This window comes from Ovis aries, chromosome 5 (genome assembly GCF_016772045.2).
Source record: "Ovis aries strain OAR_USU_Benz2616 breed Rambouillet chromosome 5, ARS-UI_Ramb_v3.0, whole genome shotgun sequence".
Taxonomy (NCBI): domain Eukaryota; kingdom Metazoa; phylum Chordata; class Mammalia; order Artiodactyla; family Bovidae; genus Ovis; species Ovis aries.
This window is the reverse complement of record NC_056058.1, coordinates 9,599,529-9,618,836: the sequence shown is the minus strand read 5'-3', so window position 1 is coordinate 9,618,836 and position 19,308 is coordinate 9,599,529. Positions and strand designations below refer to the sequence as shown.

Genomic DNA, 19,308 nt, shown 5'->3' with positions numbered 1-19,308 from the left:
GAGAAACCTGCTCACGGCACTGGACACCCCAAGATGCAATCACACAGCCACCCTCCACACAGAGCCCCGCCAGTTACAAGCACCCTGGAATGCAGACAGCTGCCACACCTTATTCCCTCAACACAGTCACAAACCACCACCGAGAGAGACAGTCCTACCCCTCCCAACACCCAGACTCATGGCCTCACCCCTTCACAACCTGAGCGATTAACACAGACACACAAAGTGCTCACAGGTGCCCAGGGAATCCTGGAGTAACCCGTCCCTGCACCCCTCTCCCAGGACCCACTACCTGCATGTTGGAAATGGGGAGCAGGCAGGCTCACACCTTGCCTCTCAGCTTGCCCCCAGACATTCCTGTGGGGACCTCTGGCTGGGTTCCCCTTGCTTCAATCCTTGCTCTTCCCTCCAGGTCTGGCGAGGGTCCCACCCACTCCTGCCCTCGTTCCCCCTCAATCCTCAAGGATGAAGTGGGTTGTCAAAACAAGCACTCCAGGTTTATTACATCCAGCACACAAGTATGGTGTGCCCTGGACGCTGGCAGACCCCACACATCCAGAGTCAGCCTTGGCGGAGCAGGGGGCATGGGTGGGTGAGGGTGCATCGTGACTGCTCCCCCAAAAACGCCGAGCCTTGGGGTGGGTTCCTCCCTATCAGCACTGACTGGGGCAGGCTGAGACCCCATCTGAAGCCCACCCCATCTTTCTTTCTCCATGCCTTCTGGCCCAGACAGCAAAGAATCTGCCTACAATGCAGAAGACTGGGGTTCGATCCCTGGGTCGGCAACCCACTCCAGTATCCCTGCCTGGGGAATTCCATGGGCAGAAGAGCCTGGCAGGATATACAGTCCACGGGGTCGCAACGAGTCAGACAGGACTGAGCGAGTAACGCTTTCACTTTCTGGCCTGGGGGCTCTCCGGGCCACTGGGTCAGAACAGACAAGGGCCCACTGCCTCTTGCCCACTGTTCACATCAGGCCAGAGGGTGGCGGGAAGCTTTGTTCGAAAGGGAGCAAGATTTGCACCCTGAGTAGACGAAGAAGCTCCGGCCTTGCCTGGAAGCCTGGTGGCTTGCAGCCAAGAGCCTCATCAGGCGGACCGGGTGGGAGGGGGCGGGTGGCTGGGGCCAGCTCTTAATTCAATTTGGAGCCCGAAGAGGATGGATTTCAGCTGCTACATTCTTTCCCAGCCCTGACCCACCCTCCTCTCCCACCCCGAAGCCAACACACAGATCCAACAGCAGATAGATTCTTTATGTTCCAGACAGCAAATTCAGGTACAAAAGCCCACCACCATCATCCCTCCCTCCTGCCCCTTCAGTCTGGGGCTGAGCTGAGGGAGACACGAGCGGGGCTGGGGAGGGAGGGAGTTTGGGGGGGTTTCACAGCAGACTAGTGTTTCAAATGCGGAGGTAACAGACTCCACAGTGAGGGGGCTCCTCTGGGGAGATGGGGGGGGGGTGGTGGAAGAGGAGGGCATTATTGCATTTGCTGAGGGGGGGGACACACCCCCCTCCTGCATTCCCTGCATCAGGAAACTAGGGAGGTCACGACCCCCAAACAGAACCCGAGGCCCCAGGGAGATAGGAGGGACCAGTTTGGCAGCTGAGGCGGAAAGTATTGGGGGCAGGGAGGTGGGGGTGGCCACCCAATCTGGCTGGTCCCTCTCCACCGCTGTGCCTGACCCTGGCTGAGGTAGGTGGGGAGGAGGGCGGGGGTGGGGGGCTGGGCGCCCCAGCCAGGCTGGGAACTGGCGAGGGGGTGGTACCGATTGGAGGAGGGGCAGAGGCCCAGCCCCACCTCCGCTCCGCATCATCTCCAGGCTACTGAGCTGGGCCAGAGCCAGACACTGGGGTCCAGGCTACGGTGTCTCCGCCCCAGAGGCTCCCACCGGGCCTGGCCCAAGTCATCTCGAGGTCCAGCGGAAGGCCTAGTAGCGGCCAACCTTGGCGTCCCCGATGGCACCCCAGACGTCAAAGACAAACTCATCCGGGAAGGCGAAGTCACCCAGCCGTTCATCCAGGGCCTCAGCCAGCTCATCCGGGTTCCTTTTGTCCTTTCCGAGCTCCACCATGGTGGCCGCTGGAGGGGGAAGGACAGGGGAGCAGAATGGAGGCACAGATGACAGAGGGGCTCAGGGTAGACTTGGCCCCCCAGGACCTGCAAGCCCCTTTCTCCCACACTCCCACCCATCCCCAGACCCTGATGACCCCCTCCTCACTTACCCAACTCTGTGTCCCTGATGCCCATGTAACTCTCTAACAGGTCATCCACCTTCTCAATGGCCTTCTCCTCAAAGGCTGAAGGCTGGGGGCGGAAAGAGGGAAGACGACATTATAATAATGTGAATATACCTGTAATTATACTGAACGCTGAGTGCAAATTTTTTTTTACACCACTTTTGGTATAGAAACCCACGGTTCTTCCTCATGACAACCCCAAAAGTTTCACAGATTAGGAAACTGAGGTCCACTTGCCTAAGGAAGGTCCCAGAGCTGGGAGGTGGCAGAGGTGGATGGACATCCAGTGCCCAGAGGCCCTCAGCTAAGAGTGATGCTGCCACCTATGAATTTCACAGGAAAGTGGTGGTGGGGGGTGGAGCGGGGAGGGACTTAGGCTCGGCTGGCACACTCACCAGATCCTCTACTGTGGCTGGACCCCGGGATCGGAGCCGGAGGGTCCCTCGGCCAGTACCCAGCTGGGGACCGGAGCCAGGGCGGCCACCCCCTGAACGCACGCTGATCATGTCTGTGGGAGATAGGGGGATGGGGTGAGGACTGGAGAAGCCCAGTTCCAGCATGTTCTGGGCAGAAACCCAGACATCCCGGCCTCAGCCCACCCTCCACCTTCTCCAAGCTTCTGTAGGCTTTGGGGGCACTGGGGGTGGAGGTGACCCCAGGAGGGCAGGTCTCCTGACTCTGGCTTGGCGGGGTGTAGGAGGCACAGCCAGGGGCTAGGATTGGAAAAGGGCTGGGAGGCTGGAGGGGACCACTCCTGTTCCCAGGGCCGGAGGGACAGGAAGGGGATGGGTCCTGGGTCTCTATCTACTTTCCCCAAGGCCAAGGGGGTTTAGCTGCTGGGCAGCAGACCAACCCTATCTGCCTGGGGAAGTGTTTTAGACCAACCCTATCTGCCTGGGGAAGTGTTTTAGAGTCCCCCTCCCCCACGCCAGGGACCTTGAGCCCATTCCGGAGAGTTAATGAAGCTGGACAAAAAAGTAGGGGGCCTGGCACAGGGCAGCCAAGCCTGGCTTCTTGGGGCTAGGGGGTTGGCCAGGTTGGGGGCGCTTGGCTAGGCTAATGGCTCCTGGAAGCTGGGTGTGGGGGCAACTTCCTCCTTGCCTCCATCCTCCACCTGAGCTGGGCAGAGAGCCAACACCCTCTCCCAGCAGAAGGGTGGGGCTGCCCCACCCCCTTTCCCACCCGTTACCACCAGCTGGGCTTGGGCACCACCTGCTGGTGGCCTTTGGTACTGCAGGCGGGAGCTGGGGGCTGGGAGGGTGGTGGCTGCTGGCATGGGGCAGGGATAGGCGGCAGCCCCTCACCAAAGGCTTTTCGAGGCTCTGTGAGCTTCAGTGTGAAGGTGCGGCCTCGGGGTAGCTCCTTGAGCAGCCGGGCCACCTCGTAGTGCCGGCAGCCCAGCAGGCTCTGTCCGTTGATGGCCTCGATCATGTCACCCACACTGATGAGCTGGATGTGGTCAATCACACTGCCCTCCTTAATGCGCTGTGGGGAAAGGAGCTGTCCACCCTTGGGTTCTACCATCATAGGTTAGGCCTTACCCTTCAGACTCTGGGTGCCCCACCCCCAGGTACCTTGATGAAGGCATAGCCAGCCCCATTGTCTGTGATGGTAAGCCCCAACGCCTCCTCCGACTTGAACACCTCCACTTCCTTGCGCTGCCCCTTGACGTGGGCAAAGATGAAGTCCTCCAGTCCGATCTGCCCCCCCAGGAGCTTGTCCATGTCCACTTTGTGGGTGTTGAGGGTGCAGAACATCACCTGCAGGAGTGGGAGACATTCAACCCTCACCTCTCTCCCATGCCCTTTGCCAACTGCTACCTGAGCGGGAAGGAAGGAACACTGGGAAGGGCCTGGAGGTATGCCCCCAGTGCTTGACCAGCCTAGAGCTCGGTCAAGGCCCCCACTAGGGTGTCAGCTCTGCTAGGGCTGGGTTTCTGTCCTAGGAAAAAAACTCCCTACTGGTTCCAGGGCATAGAGCCTGGCATGCAGTGGTGATCAGAAAATGCTTTTGGAATGAATGAAGGGGCACAGATACCCATCCTGCCTACTGAGACCCCTGCATCTATTTCCTGCAAGATCCCACTGTCACCCTCCTTGCTTCCTCCATTCCTTTGGCCCCTGAAATCCTTAGGGTTGGACCTCCCAATGAATCACAGTGGGGTGAATCTTGCATCTGACCTCCAGCTCCCACAATCCCCTGGGCTACAAACCCCTCAATGTAAGATGGGAATATAGCATCCAGCCCTGGCTGTCCATTCCCACAATCCACTGGGGCTGAGGCCTCTCCCAGTGCTGACGGGAACTCAGCACCCAGTCCTGGTCTCCAGTTACCCACAATACACTGGGCTGCAGGTCTCCTAATGCATGCCTGACTGGAACTCAGTATCCAGCTGTGGCCACCAGCCCCCATAATCCACTGCGGCACAGGCCTCCCAGTGCCTGATGAAACTCAGCATTCAGCCCTGCCTCCAGTTCCCCATAATTCACTGGGGTAAAGCCTCAGTATTTGCAGCTTCAGCACCTGAGTCATAGCTCACAAACAGGATGCACGCTCCAGCCTCTCTCTAGCTCACCATTAGGGAACCCCGGTGCCTGGCTCCCCAGTGGGTACCTCGGCAGCTGGCAGTCGGAAGGCCTCGGCAATCTTGCCATACAGCTCCTTGACGTTGGTGAATCCCTCGATGCGGCCAGTGGGACTGCCATGGGCCAGCTGGGTGTGGAACACGAGGCGGGGCCGCAGGGCGGGGGGAGGGGGGGGCAAGCCCATTTGGGGGCCCCCCGCCCCACCTCCGCCCAGGGGCCCCGGCTCCCCCACGCCCAGCCCACCACGGCCTGGCTCAGCCTCCTCATTTTCCACCAGAGGTGGCGCCTTTTTCCGCCGCCCCAGTCCTAGTGGCATGAGCAGTGAGAAGAGGGGGCTCGCCCAGGAAATCTGCAGGACAGGAAAAGGCACTCAGGGTCTGCGTTGTAGCCTCAGGCCGCCTTGCCTCTACAGGCCCAATGAAATTATTCAGAGAACAGGCCTCAGTTCAAAATCGGGTCCCAGCTCAGAGCCAGGCAATCACCCCGCCAGATGACTGGCCAAAGGGAACCTGGGAAAAACGCCTCATATAAGTGATTCAAACTACCACGAGGGCATGACACTCTCTCTAAGTCCCTCATGTGTCTCTATTCACACTCTTTTTCCTCCTAATAAACACTGTTTCACTTAAAAAAAAAAAAAAAACAACCTGGTCCTAGCACTTACACACCTGTACGGATATAATAATATCAGTCAATATTTACCATAACTGCTAACTGCTCTGTGATCTTACTTTATCCTCACATCATATCATGGGGACCATATTATTGTCCCGATGTGACTACATGATGTACCATAATATGTGATTATGCCCGTTTAATAGATGAGAAAATGGAGGCTCATGGCCTACGTTTCTCTATTTTTCTATTGGTTGCAATCATTAGTGCTGTGCACAAAAAATTTCTGACTCTTCCCTTTCAAAGTATGTAAGCAGATGGCATTCCTGGCCTCTTTATGACTGGGTAAGCATATGACCAGTTCTGGACAATGAGTTGTGAGAGGAAGTGACACGTGACATTTCTGGGCTGAAGCATTTAATTACTGGAGCAAGAACCTCGACAGATCTAATTTTCCCGGTAGGGTCACCAGCCACATTTGATGTGGTGGCAGCCCCATCAGGCCAGGCTCTGAGTGACTACAATGAATGAAACCCCCCCGCTAAGCTGCAATGGACGTGTAGCAGGAACAAAAAATAAACCACTGTAGAGTATAACTGCTAAGATTCTGGGGGATGTTTGTTACTGCAGCAAAACCTATCCTGACTGATACAGTTTTTTTCTATCCTCTCCTTCCACTCTATTTTTCTACCTCTCTTCCTAACTCCCTCCCTCCCTCCCTTCAAACAAATATGTTTTGGGTACTAACTATATTCCATGCACCATTGTAGATATTGCCTTCAATAAGATAAGCAAGGTCCCACATTTCCTTACCCAGAGTAAATAAGGAGCATGTGATGAAGGGTTAATGGATGAAGAAAACAATCTTATATGGATAAATTCTAAGAGTTTACAAATACACATACATATGTATGTGTGTGTGCGTGTGTGGATATATATACACACACACATACACCATGGGTGTATGTGTTTAAGTGGATACATGCATGCGTGTTTTTAAAAGCTTTAATTACGCCAGTCTATGTCCAATGCAGGACACAGCATGCTTGGGGCTGGTGCACGGTGATGACCCAGAGAGATGTTATGGGGAGGGAGGTGGGAGGGGGTTCATGTTTGGGAATGCATGTACACCCGTGGTGGATTCAAGTCAATGTATGGCAAAACCAATACAGTATTGTAAAAGTAAAATAAAGTAAAAATAAAAATTAAAAATAATAATAATAATAAATTAATTAATTAAAAAAATAAAAGCTTTAATTAGGGAATTCCCTGGCGGTCCAGTGGTTAAGACCCAGCATGGGTTCAACCCCTGGTTGGGTAACTAAGATCCCACAAGCATGTGGTGCAGTTAAAAAAAGAAAATCTTTATTTAATAATTCAAAGCTGTAATTAATAATTTCATAAAATTGCTAAACAGTGTACCTGTGAAGGTAAGAGAAAATCTCTGTGAATAACTCAAGCACATTACTGAACCACTGAGCAAAATGTATGCTGCAAATATTAAAATAACTTCAATTATCAAAAAAAACCAAACAAGCAGTAAGGTCCCTGAGTAGGGCCATCATGAGCAGTTACACAGCTTGTTCACTGTGCAAAAGCACCAGACCCAGGGTTGCATTTTTCGAATTCACTCCTAGTTGCTGCAGAGGTTAGCTAGCTGGGGCTCTGTCCATGCTGTCCAGAAGCATACGGTTCAGAGAAGATGTACAGTGAGCAAGCAAATGTGTAAATATTCAATATAATTTCTAAGACTGCTATAAAGACAATAAGACAAGTTTTATAGACAAGTTCACAGAGGACCTGCCTCTCTGAGGAGGCGAAGCTGAGGCTTGAAAGACAGAAGCAAATATCCATAGGAGGATATGAGGCAAGAACATTTAGGCGGAGAACAGCTAGTGCAAAGGCCCTGAAGTGGGGATTTACTTGACATGTCTGAGGATCAGCAAGGAGGCCTGTGTGGTTGGATCCCCAAGTAAGAGGGACAGTGGGAAAAGGTGAGGGCAGAGACGTAAAAAGCAGAGACATTACTTTGCCAACAAAGGTGCGTCTCGTCAAGGCTATGGTTTTTCCAGTAGTCATGTATGGATGTGAGAGTTGGACTATAAAGAAAGCTGAGTGCCGAAGAATTGATGCTTTTGAACTGTGGTGTTGGAGAAGACTCTTGAGAGTCCGTTGGACTGCAAGGAGATCAGACCAGTCAACCCTAAAGGGAATCAGTCCTGAATATTCACTGGAAGGACTGATGCTGAAGCTGAAACTCCAATACTTTGGCCACCTGATGCAAAGAACTGACTCACTGGAAAAGACCCTGATGCTGGGAAACACTGAAGGCAGGGGGAGAAGGGACGACAGAGGATGAGATGGTTAGATGGCATCACCAACTTGATGGACATGAGCTTCAGTAAGCTCTGGGAGCTGGTGATGGACAGGGAAGCCTGGCATGCTGCAGTCCATGGGGTTGCAAAGAGTTGGAGACAACTGAGCGACTGAACTGAACTGAACTGAGAGAGGTAACAGGCAGATTGTGCAGGGCCCTGTGGGCCAGAGGCTGAACTTGGGCTTTTGATCTGAGTGAAATGGCAGTCATGGGAGATTCTGAGCAGATTCACAATTAAGCTAGCAACCAGTGCGGCTAGAGCGGAGTGAGCAATGGACGAATACAAAGAGGGCATGTAAAAGAGGTGATGAAGGGGACTTCCCTGGTGGTCCAGTGGCTAAGACTTCATGCTCCCAATGCAGGGGGCCCAGGTTCGATCCCCAGTCAGGCAAATAGATCCCACAGGCTGCAACTAAGAGTTTGCATGCCAAAACTAGAGATCCTGAGTGCTACAACTAAGACCTGATACAGCCAAACGAATAAATATTAAAAAAGAAAAAAAAAAAAGTGATAGAGGTCAACTGTATAGGCCTTCATAGACTAGGAAAGAGTTCATGTTTAAGTCACATGTCCGAAGTCACAGAAACTGGCCCCAACCCCCAGGTCTGACTCCCAAGCCCAAGTTCATCACTGTGATTCAGTCTCCCTGGGCCTCAGATGTCTGACCTGTAAATGGGGACCTTCCATCCACCTGGCCAGGTTGTGGGAAGGATCAGATTACGAAAAATTACATTTTACTATGTAAGGGGGACTTCTTGCTCCCTCCTTTCAGATCACCTGTTCCCCAGGGCTTTTCTGGCTTCAGTAGAGCCCCTGAGCTGTACCCGTTTTCATTCATTCATCTGTTCTCCAACACCTCCTCGAACATCACCTGGTCCAGTCCCATCAACACTCACCTAGAGCTTCTCAGGTGGCTCAGCGGTAAAGAAGTTCCCTGCCAATGCAGGATACGTGGGTTTGATCCCTGGGCTCAGAAGATCCCACATGCCACGGAGCACCTCAGCCCATGTGTCCCAACTACTGAGCCCATACGCCACAACTGCTGCAGCCCACGTGTCCTAGAGCCCACGGTCCACAACAACAGAAAACACTGCAACGAGAAGCCTGTACACCACAACTAGAGAAGGCCCCAGTGCAGCAAGGAGACCCACAGCGACCATAAACGAATCAATCCTAAAGACAAAACAACTTACCTAGACGACTGCAGCTGCCTTCTCTGAGTCTCCCAGCTCCTGCCCTTGCCCCTAATGGTCTCTCAACACAGCAGCCAGAGTGATCCTGTAAAACATGTCAGGCCACATATGTCCTCGCTCCAACCCCTCCCAGGGCTCCTACCTCACTTGGAGTAAAAGTCAATGTCCTCCCCTTGGCCCATGGGCCCCAAATGACCAGCCCATATCACCCATATGCCCTCACCCCCTGCCTCTGTCCCCCTTGCTCATTCCCTGCAGACACAAGGGCCTCCTCCCTGTGTTCTTTCAACATACTGGATGAAGTTCAACCTCAGGGCCTTTGCACTGGCTGTGCCCTCTGGTAGCCACACAACTCAGTCTCTTAACCTTTTTCAGGTGGAAGCCATACTTCATTCATTTAGCTTGTTCATTGTCTGTTTTCCAAAAAGGGCAGGGAACTTGGCCTGTCTTACTCACTCCTCTATTAGCTCAGACAACACAAGGCCTGGCACAGGGCAGCTGCTTACTAAATACTTGTGGAATTAATGAATGGATGAATTAATGAAACTAATAGTCACCAGCCCACTGGCCTCTGTGCCCAGTTCTGGGGAGACAAAGAAGCACGGGCCATAGCATCTGCCCTCAGTAGGATCCTGTCTCCCCAGCAACAGTATAAGTCCTACCTCTGGGGTCCCTTATTCCTTGCTTCCCAGAATAATTCTGGACACAAAGTAGGTGCTTCATCTAACCACGAAGACACTAAGATTTTGTTTTTCACTCCCCTTCTAATCAGTGATACTAAACAACCTTTAAAACATTTGAAATCATTTGGATTTGCCCTTTTGTAAACTGTCTACTTAAGTCTTTGACGATTTTTAAACACCGCATTCTTTTTTCTTGCCATGCCACGTGGCTCATGGGATCTTAGTTCCCTGACCAGAGATTGAATTCTGGCCCTTAACAGCGAATGAGCAGAGTCCTAATCACTGAACCACCAGCGAATTCTCTAAAACTGCATGGTTTGTTTTTAATTGCAATGTCTAGTCTTTTTTCTTATTGATTTGTGGGAACTCTTTACATATTCTAAATACTAGAAATAAAATACATTCTGAATGAATAAACTGGTACTGCTCTGTCAAGTTATTTCACTATACTCCCTTAACGATGCTTCCAAAAACAACAAAAAACCCACATCACCACCTCCCCTGGCTTCCCTCCTGCCACTCCCCATACATCTTAGCAGAATGCAAAGAACATAAATATTAAACCTGGGTTTGCCACTTATTAGTTGGGCAAATGTCTTAACCTTTCTGAGTTCCAAAGAAATCATACATGTGTTTGGAACAGTTCCTGGCACCCAGTAAAGTGAAAGTGAAGTCACTCAGTTGTGTCCGACTCTTTGTGACCCCGTGGACTGTAGCCCGCCAGGCTCCTCTGTCCATGGGATTCTCCAGGCACGAGTACTGGAGTGGGTTGCCTTTCCTTCTCCAGTAAGAGTTCCATAAATGCTGGTGACAATTACTACTATTTCTATCTGTATCATCTTTAGTCAGCTGCCAAGATTCACACTCCCTCCTTTTTCTAGGGCCCCTACATCCTGCTCACCAACTCCCAACTTCCTTAGTCTGCCTACACTTGATGCCCTGGTTCAGGCTGGCTGCATGTCTTACCCAGGACAGGGAAATAATGGTGGTAAGGAAAGTGGGTGGTTTATGAATTTGTTTTCCAGGCCAGAAGAGGCAGAGTGGCCTGGGTTCAAATCCCACCCCTGTCACTTACCAGCTGAGTGGCTGTGGGCAAGTCACTTCACTTGATGGCGCTTTAGTTTCCTCATCTGAAAAATGGGCAGAATTACTGTCTCTCAGAGTGCTTATGGGAATCCAAAGAGTTTATGCAAGTAACTCAATTAGCACTTTGCCTGACATTTGATTTAAGAAAATTATTACTCTCACTGTTATTACTGCCTCTTCCCTTGCCCTGCCCAGGGAGTCCCCTCTGCCTGTCAAGGCCTACTCCTGGCCACCTCCTCCAAGCAGCCTCCTCGGCTTGTCCCTGCCTGTTACAACCACCCCTGTGGTCTAGACAACTCAGGCCCACGGACTTAATTACATGCTGTTCTGGCAGAACCCTTGTCTTCCAGTCTTAGGCTGTTATTTCACTTCATGTCTCTATTTTAAAACATAAACCAGATCGTGTTGCTCCCCAGCCTCAAATCTTACATCAGTTTCCCACGTGATAGAAGAAAAGCTCTAAACTCCTTAATGTGACCCACAGATCCCCACAGAATCACACTGTGGGTTCTCTCCTGCCCCAGCCATACCATGCCAAGCTTGGCCCAGCCTCAGAGCCTTTGCCTTGGCTGTGCCCCCTACCTGATCCTTACAAAGCTGGCTTCTTTTTGTCATTCAGATCTTGGCTCCAAAGTTACCTCCTCCGAGATCCCCCTTTCTTACAGATTCTACCATGCCACTCCCTCATATTTTATTTATAGCATTTATCAACCTCTTGCAAGTGTTTTCTTTATTTACTTGTTATTAACAACTTGTTTGTTGCCTGTTCCCCCCCCCCCCCCATTAGAATGGTAGCTGCCCAAGAGCAGGGATTTCTGTTGTGGTCACTACTGTATCCTCTATGCCAGGAACAGTACCTGGCCTGTGGTGGTGGTGGTGGTTTAGTTGCTAAGTTGTGTCCAACTCTTGCGATGGCCACCAGGCTCCTCTGTCCATGGGATTTCCAGGCAAGAATACTGGAGTGGGTTGCCATTTCCTCCTCCAGGGGATCTTCTCGACCCAGGGATCAAACCTGTGTCTCCTGCACTGGTGGGAGGATGCTTTACCACTGAGCCACCAGGGAAGCCCACCTGGCACATAGCAGGTACTTAATTAATATGTACAGAACGAATGAATAATGTGTCTTACGCCCTCATTCTGACTACTCTCTGAGCCCCTCTAGCCTCAGAACATGCCTACTGTACCGTTTCAAACTGCCACCTCCCCACCACACTCCCAGTCTCCTCTTAAACTTGAACACAGGTATGGAGAAAATGAGCTTCAATTCAGCTAGTGGCACTGAGCAGGTTGGCTGGAATCCCACATCCCTACCCTCTCTTCACTGGGAGGGCCCGGAACTTAACAAGCCTACAGCCACACAGCGTTGCAATGGGAGGAGCAGGAAATGGGAAGGGGGTTCCTGAGAGCTCACACAAGCTGGGAAGGGGACACCACGCCCATGCTCCCCTTTTTGGCAGTGCATTGCTTGGAAGAGGAGGGCAGGAGGCCTCTGAATCAGTCTTGAAAAACCGGCTCATGGGTGTTTCCAGGGAGAATGCCTACTGTCCGCGGCCCAGGCCTCCCTAGGGGCCCAGCAGCCACAGGACCCCAATGGTCCCCACCACCCACCTATTTCTCCCACAGATGTCTCTCTCTTCTTAGGACCCAGTAGTCTGGCCTTGCTTTTCCAGCTTTGGGGAAAAGGGACATGGGGGCAGCTTCCTGTCTGAGCAGCTGGTGAAAACGAAGACCAGCAGGTGTGCCCCAGATGGCTGCCTGGTTGGAGGGAATGGAGTGGGAGGAGCTGGTCAGAAACACCTGAGCCCTGAAGCCACTGGATACCTAGTCTAGTGGCGGAGATTCCAGTTCTGGACTCTGAAGCATGGGTTTGAGTCCCAGATCTGCCACTTACTCGCTGTGTGACCTTAGGCAAGACACTCCACCTCTCTGGGTCTGCTGCTTCACCTCTGAAAGAAGTAACAGCAACTTCCATGAGGGGTGATTCAATGATCCGCATGGTAAATACCTGACACGGAAGTGTTCAATGAATGCTAGCCCGGGTGATTGTTTTCATTATTACAATCGGGACCTCGATCCTCCCAAGGCGCACCCCACCCCCTCGCCAGGCCCTGGACGAGTGGGACAAGGCCAGCTTCGGGGACAAGGCCAGCTTCGGGGACTTGTCAGAAATACCGACTCTGCGCCTGTCCCCACCGGGAGGGGAACTCTCCAGAGGTGCAGGGGGCTGGGGTGCGGCTGGAGACGACATCCCGGCGCCGGGAGGCGTTCACCCCTGACCTTAGAGGGAAGGCAGGCGGTCCTCCGGGAAGGGGACTCGGACGTTTCCCCCCACCCCGTCCCGCCCCTCCACCCCACTCAGCCTAGACCTCCAGCCGCGTCCATGGGGCCGGCCCCACCCCGCAGGATAGGCCGAATCTCCGCGGGTTCGCGATCTCGCGGGTCTGCTCCGGGGTCCCCTCGAGCGGCCGCGATGGACCACCCCCTCGCCCCTGCCTTGCCGGGTATACTCACCTGAGCCTCCTTAGCCGCCGCCCAGCTCGCCCAGCTCGGCCCTCCGCAAACTCTGGCCCGGGCCTCTCCCGCAGCCACCGCCAGGGGGCGGGGCTGGCGCCCGCATCTGGCCAATCAGAAACGGCCGCCCGGCGCTCGCGGCCAATCCACTCCACGCCGCCCCCCTGCGGGTGGAACCCGAAGGAAACATTCCAGAGGGATCCCTGCGCTGCACGCGATTCTTCACGACACCTCCCCCGCCGCGGAGCGTTGGACCTTCCCACCCCTCCTAAGCCGCGGCGGCCTGTTCCACCGCGAGGCGGCGGAAGGGGGAGCTGAGGCCGAGCCCGAGCCAATCTCTGGGAGGAAGGAGGCCAGCGGCCAATGGGAAGCTGGGGCCCCCGGACCACGTGTTCTTGGCTAAGTGTCCGTGTGGGGTGCTGTGGGTGCTAAGAGGCGGGGGACTAGTCGTGGAAGTCAGGTGACCGATACTGAGTTTGGGGGTGGGGAGGGGGAAAGGATACAAACTTCCAAAGTCCAGAAAAGGGAACCCTTTAGGATACCCGGAGGGGGCCAAGGGCGGTCCCTAATCCAGTCCTCCACTTGGCCTGCCCATGTCTCAGCTCGGCCACCCTCAGAGCGGATAAAAAGATGTATTCATTCTGGGCGGGAGGGCGGGGGACTGAGATGAATAGGGAGGGTCCCGCGTGTCCAGCGTCCTGGATGGACAATGGACAAGGGCATTCATTCATTCATTTACTCATCAAATATTTAAGGCGCTCCTGCTCCGTGCCAGGCTCTGTCCTATCTCAACAGATACGTCTACGAGTAAGCTGAATGAATATGCTCTTGGTAAAGGGAACGGGGCATGCAAAGGCTTGGAGGGCGGACAGAGAGATACAGCACACTTTAGGAGAGTGCAATAGCGAAGGAGTTTGCAAAGCAGCTAGCAAAGCATCTTTAGGTTGCAGTGGTACGAAAGACAAGGGCAAAACGGTCTGTTCGCTTGCTGGTTGACCAGTGGATATTTATTGAGCACATATTATGTGCTAGATTACAAAGGATACCCAGCCAACCCAAGTCTCAGCCCTGAGGGAGCTGACATTCACGAGTCTGTCTCCATCTCTGTTCCCTCTCTGTCCCCCACCCTCCAGTCCTGAGAATGGCACAGAGCAGGGTTTCAGTATACATATGTGGATGAAAGAACTAGGTAATCTCACCATCTCCAGGTCTGGCTTGTAACTGAGATTTCTTAGGCAGAAGCAGGTACAAGAAACAAAGACACAAATGCACCCTTCCCAGGCCAGGACAAACCTAGACAGCATATTTAAAAAAAGTGAAGACATCACTTTGCCAACAGAAGTCTGTATAGTCAAAGCTGTGGTTTTTCCAGTTGTCATGTAGAGATGTCAAAGTTGGGCCATAAAGAAGGCTGAGCACCGAATAAGTGATGTTTTCAAACTGTGGTGCTGGAGAAGACTCTTGAGAGTCCATTGAACAGCAAGGAGATCGAACCAGTCAATTCTAAAGGAAATCAACCCTGGATACTCATTGCAAGGACTGATACTGAAGCCCCAGCTTTGGCCACCTGATGCGAACAGCCGATTCACTGGAAAAAACCCTGATGCTGGGGAAGACTGAGGGCAGGAGGAGAAGGGAGCGACAGAACGTGAGATGGTTAGATGGCATCACCAACTCCTTGGACATGATTTTGATTATCTCACTATTGGGAGAGAGTGAAGGACGGGGAAGCCTGGCATGCTGCAGTTCATGGGGTTGCAAGGAGTCAGCTACTATTTAGTGACTGAACAACAGGCCAGGAGAGTCAATTCTCAGGACAGATGAGAGTTCCTTGTTCTAGGAACAACCCAGCCACTCAGACAGCTGGGGCTTCAGCTGTTCAAGCCTCATGAAATGAGTCTTTGCAATTCCCTGGTTGAGCTGCTGCATATTCCAGCTGGGCTAGGGCCTGCAGAGCAGTAAAGTGAAGGGGAGAATGGGCCCTGGGCTGTTGCTGAGGGCTGCCCGGCCAGCCCCACCCAGCTGGCAAATACTGAAACTGCTGTGGCAGCGGGCACAGCGATTGTCCTTCTCTTCCTGTTCTGCTGACCTCTGCCACCCCCACTGAGCTATCGATTGCCTCTGGCTAAGCCAGTGCCCTCTGTGGGACTGTCTCCACCGTGCTGCTTGTGCCTGACACCTGAGCTGCTTCCTTCTACACACCTGGAGAGACGGCACATGAGACATGGGGACAACAGTGTCCTGAACAGAATCCACCTGAAGCCACCTGTTGACTGATGAGGAAGTGCCCGCGGAGGGGTGAGCAGGTGGCCCAAGGGCACAGCGCAACACTGGGTATCCCCTTCCTTCTTGATTTTGTAGCTCAAGAGGTTGGGAGGCCTAACTGACGAGGAGCTCAGATTTTTTAAAAAAATATTTATTTTAAATTGGAGGATAATTGCTTTACAATCTTGTGTTGGTTTCTGCTGTCCAACAATCAGCCGTAAGTATACATATATCCTCTCCCTCTGAGCCTCCCTCCCACCCTCACCCCCATCCCACCCATCGAGGTCATCACAGAGCCCTGAGCTGAGTTCCCTGTGCTACACAGCTGCTTCCCACTGGCTGTCTGTTTTACACATGATAGCGTATATGTGTCCGTGTTTCTCTCTCAATTCGTCCCCCATGCCCCTGTCAGGAGCTCAGATTTGAATGCTACCTCTACCCTTGTGTGGGGGGAGTTGGGGGTGGAGGAGTTCTGGAATGCCAACTAATAGATGCAGAAGGAAAGATCAGGTTAGAAAAGCACCATTTTTCATCCACCAGAGGAATGATTGATTCAGACAGTTCTTTGTTAAATGGGGCAGTAGATATTCACTGTCAAAGAACCAGCCCACATATCACTTGTTAATTTCAGTGGAGAAAAAGTTACCTTGGAAAAGGTGCAGTGGAGAAAGCTGGCAGTCACCACCTTAACCAACTGATAAAGAGATATGACTACTGATGGAATAGGCTGTCCTCACTATTACTGCTGTGCTGTATTGCTCAGAAAGACACATCACCTTTGAAGAACTTGGTCCTGCCCAAAGTGTTTAACCTGAATCTGATTGTTGTTGTCAGTCGCTCGGTTGTGTCCGACTCTTTGCAACTCCCTGGACTGCAGCACGCCAGGCTTCCCTGTCCTTCACCTTCTCCCGGAGTTTGCTCAAATTAATTACTAGGAAAAAAAACAACAGACACAACCTGATGAAGGGAAGGAATGGAAGGCATGGAAGGGATAATAATAAATCAGAGAAATACCTGAACCATTTTGGTCTAGTTGTCCAAGGGGAAAAAATGAGAGAAAAGCCCAAGATTACTGAGGAGGCCTCATTCTTTAAAAAACAAAACCAAAATGGTCTGGACTCTTCACACAGATCCATGTCATGAAAGGCAAAATCAATCCATTAATTAAATGAATAAATGAGTGGTAAATGGCTCTAGATTAAAGGAGACAAAAGATAGAAGACAACAAAAATCAGTCTTTGATTCTTGCTTGGATCCTTGATAAAAATTTCAAAGAATAGTAAAAGAGTTATGATGGATATTCTTGGGATAATCTAGGATATTTGAATGTTGCCTAAATATTAGATAGTAATGCCATATCCACGTTAAATTTCCTAAGTGTGAGTGTTGTGTTGTGGTTACACAAGAGAATATTCTTATTCTTAGGACATACACACTGATTTGCTTGTGTGCTAAATTGCTTCAGTCGTGTCCAACTCTTGCAACCCCCATGAACTGTGGCCCGCTAGGCTGCTCTGTCCATGGGATTCTCCAGGCAAGAATAGTAGATTGAATTTCCATACCCTCCTCCAGGAGATCTTCCTGACCAGGGATTGAAACTGGGTCTCTTACATCTCCTTCATCGGCAGGCAGATTCTGTAGCTAGCACCACCTGGGAAGTCCAAACGCTGAATTACTAAGTGTTAAATTCATGACGCCTGCAACTGTCACATGGTTCAGAAAAAATTATACAGGTATAAAACATCCCTATGAACATATAGGGAGATAGAGAAAACAAATGTAACAAAATAGTAACAATTGCTGCTGAATCCAGGAGAGTGGAATATGGGTATCACTTTACTATTCCTGTAAGTTTTCTAAGCTTTGAAATTTAAAAAAAAAAAAATATATATATATATATATATATATATATATATATATATTTATTTTTGGCTGCACTGGGTCTTGTTGCTGTGCACGGGCTTTCTCTAGTTGTGGCAAGTGGGGCTACTCTATTTGTGATATTCAGGCTTCAGTCCATGGGGTTGCAAAGAGTCAGACACGACCGAGCGAATAAGCACGGCACAGGCTTCTCATTGCAGTGGCCTCTCTTGTTGTGGGCTTCAGTAGTTGTGGCTCGAGGGCTCTAGAGTGCAGGCTAAGTCGCTGTGGTCCACGAACTTAGTTGCCCGTCAGCATTTGGGATCTTCCTGGATTGGGGATCAAACTGTCATCCCTTGCATTGCAAGGCAGATTCTTAACCATTAGACCACTGGGAAGCCCTAGCTTTGAAATTTTAAAAATAAATACCTGAAACGAATACTCCTACTCCCCTCCCATCCCCAAAGGCAAACTTCCAATGGGTTTATAAATAAATATTTTAGAAATAAACGACAACTCCTAAAATAGTAGGGCTACTTTCTGGAGGGACAATGGGCAGGTCTCCTTTCAAAATACATCTTCAGGCACTACCCACCACTTCCTTGGCCCCAACCTGGTCCAGCCCCAACCAAGTTCTCCCTGATCTCCCAGCTTCACCCTGGATCACCGCCCCCCATCTATTCCCCCTATGGCAGCCAGGGGGCACCTATGAGCACCCAAGTCTGAGCGCATTCTTTTGCTGCTGATGACCCCCCACACCAAGAGGCCATTTGCCCTTGAAACACTTCAGTGAAATATTTCATCTGGAGTCTGGCCTAGCCACACTGATGTCCAGCATTATTTTCCCAAGGAAAGTTGGCCCCTCATTGAGACAAACCACCCAGACCTCAACTCCAATTTCTGGGTAAAAGCAGATCATGCCATGTCCCTCCTGACTTAAACTCTCTCAACTGGCTTCTCCTCTGCCTCAGGCATGTGGGCCTGTCTCAGCAGGGCCCTGACTCGGCCTGTCTCATTCCTGGGCACACCCCACATTACTCTCTCCTGCTGTCTCTGCTCCGCCCACACCAGGCCTCCAGGGCCTCATGTTCTTCAGTTCAGACCTGCTTTATGCATGCCCCTGGTCTTCCTTGGAGCTTTATCCATGGGGCTGCTGTTCCAATGGCCTATCTCTGAGCCCTGACAAGTTCCTGTACCTTGGATGGTGTGCCCAGGACCTGCCACGCATGAGTCCTCTCTCCAAGCTCTCTGGTGATGGGAAGTACAATACTTTCCCCACAACAGCTGGTTGCATAGTGGACCCTTGAAAGACATGCCCGTGTGCCTGAATCTGTGACTATAACCTTATTTGGCATCAGGGTCTTGCAGAAGTAATTTAAAAAATTGAGGATTTCAAGATGAGATCATCCTGGATTTAAATGGGCCCTGAATCCAATGTGTTCTTTTAAAGAGACAGAAAAGAAGATACAGAGGACTTTCCTGGTGGTCCAGTGGTTAGGAGTCTGCCTGCCAATGCAGGGGACACGGGTTCAATTCCTGGTTTGGGAAGATTCCACATGCCGAGGAGCAACTAAGCCTGCATGTCCCAAAGTTTGAGCTCCACAAGAGAAGTCACTGCAATGGAAAGCCCATGCTTGCTGCAACTAGAGAAAGCCCATGAGCAGCAGTGAAGACTCAGAGCAGCCACAAATAAATAAAATTAAAAAAAAAGAAAACACAGATACAGGAAGGGGAGATGGCTTCTTGTGAAGATAGAGGCAGAGATTGGAGTGATGTAGCCATAAGCTAAGGAAGGCCAAGGATTGTTGGCAGCCCCCAGAAACTGGGAGAGGTGCGTGGAACTCACTTTAGGCTCCTTCAGAGCCTAAAGCAGGAGCCAACCCTACTGGGACCTT

The 19,308-nt window shown here is 51.5% G+C and overlaps 1 protein-coding gene across 11 annotated transcripts; it reads right to left on the bottom strand.

Annotated features, from left to right (window-relative positions):
* Positions 1-1,231: 1,231 nt before the first annotated feature.
* On the bottom strand, positions 1,232-13,358 carry GIPC1 (GIPC PDZ domain containing family member 1). Of its 11 annotated transcripts, XM_060416263.1 has the most exons (12): positions 13,289-13,358; positions 12,669-12,723; positions 12,386-12,532; positions 11,635-11,847; positions 10,767-10,821; positions 9,009-9,093; positions 4,852-5,172; positions 3,813-3,998; positions 3,543-3,723; positions 2,634-2,746; positions 2,224-2,305; positions 1,232-2,080 (listed from the first exon to the last, which is right to left on the bottom strand). In XM_060416263.1, exons 7-12 carry the CDS (start codon positions 5,137-5,139, stop codon positions 1,929-1,931), a joined length of 1,002 nt encoding a protein of 333 aa, XP_060272246.1. In that variant the 5' UTR covers positions 5,140-5,172; positions 9,009-9,093; positions 10,767-10,821; positions 11,635-11,847; positions 12,386-12,532; positions 12,669-12,723; positions 13,289-13,358; the 3' UTR covers positions 1,232-1,928. The 11 variants fall into 11 exon arrangements, with proteins under 11 accessions (XP_060272246.1, XP_060272249.1, XP_060272247.1 ...); XM_060416266.1 differs by lacking the exon at positions 9,009-9,093; XM_060416264.1 differs by lacking the exon at positions 12,386-12,532.
* Between the last annotated feature and the right edge of the window lie 5,950 nt (positions 13,359-19,308).

Coding starts and splice junctions, on each gene's coding strand:
- GIPC1 (XM_027969485.3), bottom strand. CDS start 12,773: ATGCGGATCATTGAATCACCCCTCATGGAAGTTGCTGTTACTTCTTTC. Junction 3,999..4,851: donor TCCGACTGCCAGCTGCCGAG/GTACCCACTGGG, acceptor CCACTCCTGCAG/GTGATGTTCTGCACCCTCAA. Junction 2,081..2,223: donor CATCAGGGACACAGAGTTGG/GTAAGTGAGGAG, acceptor TTCCCCCTCCAG/CGGCCACCATGGTGGAGCTC.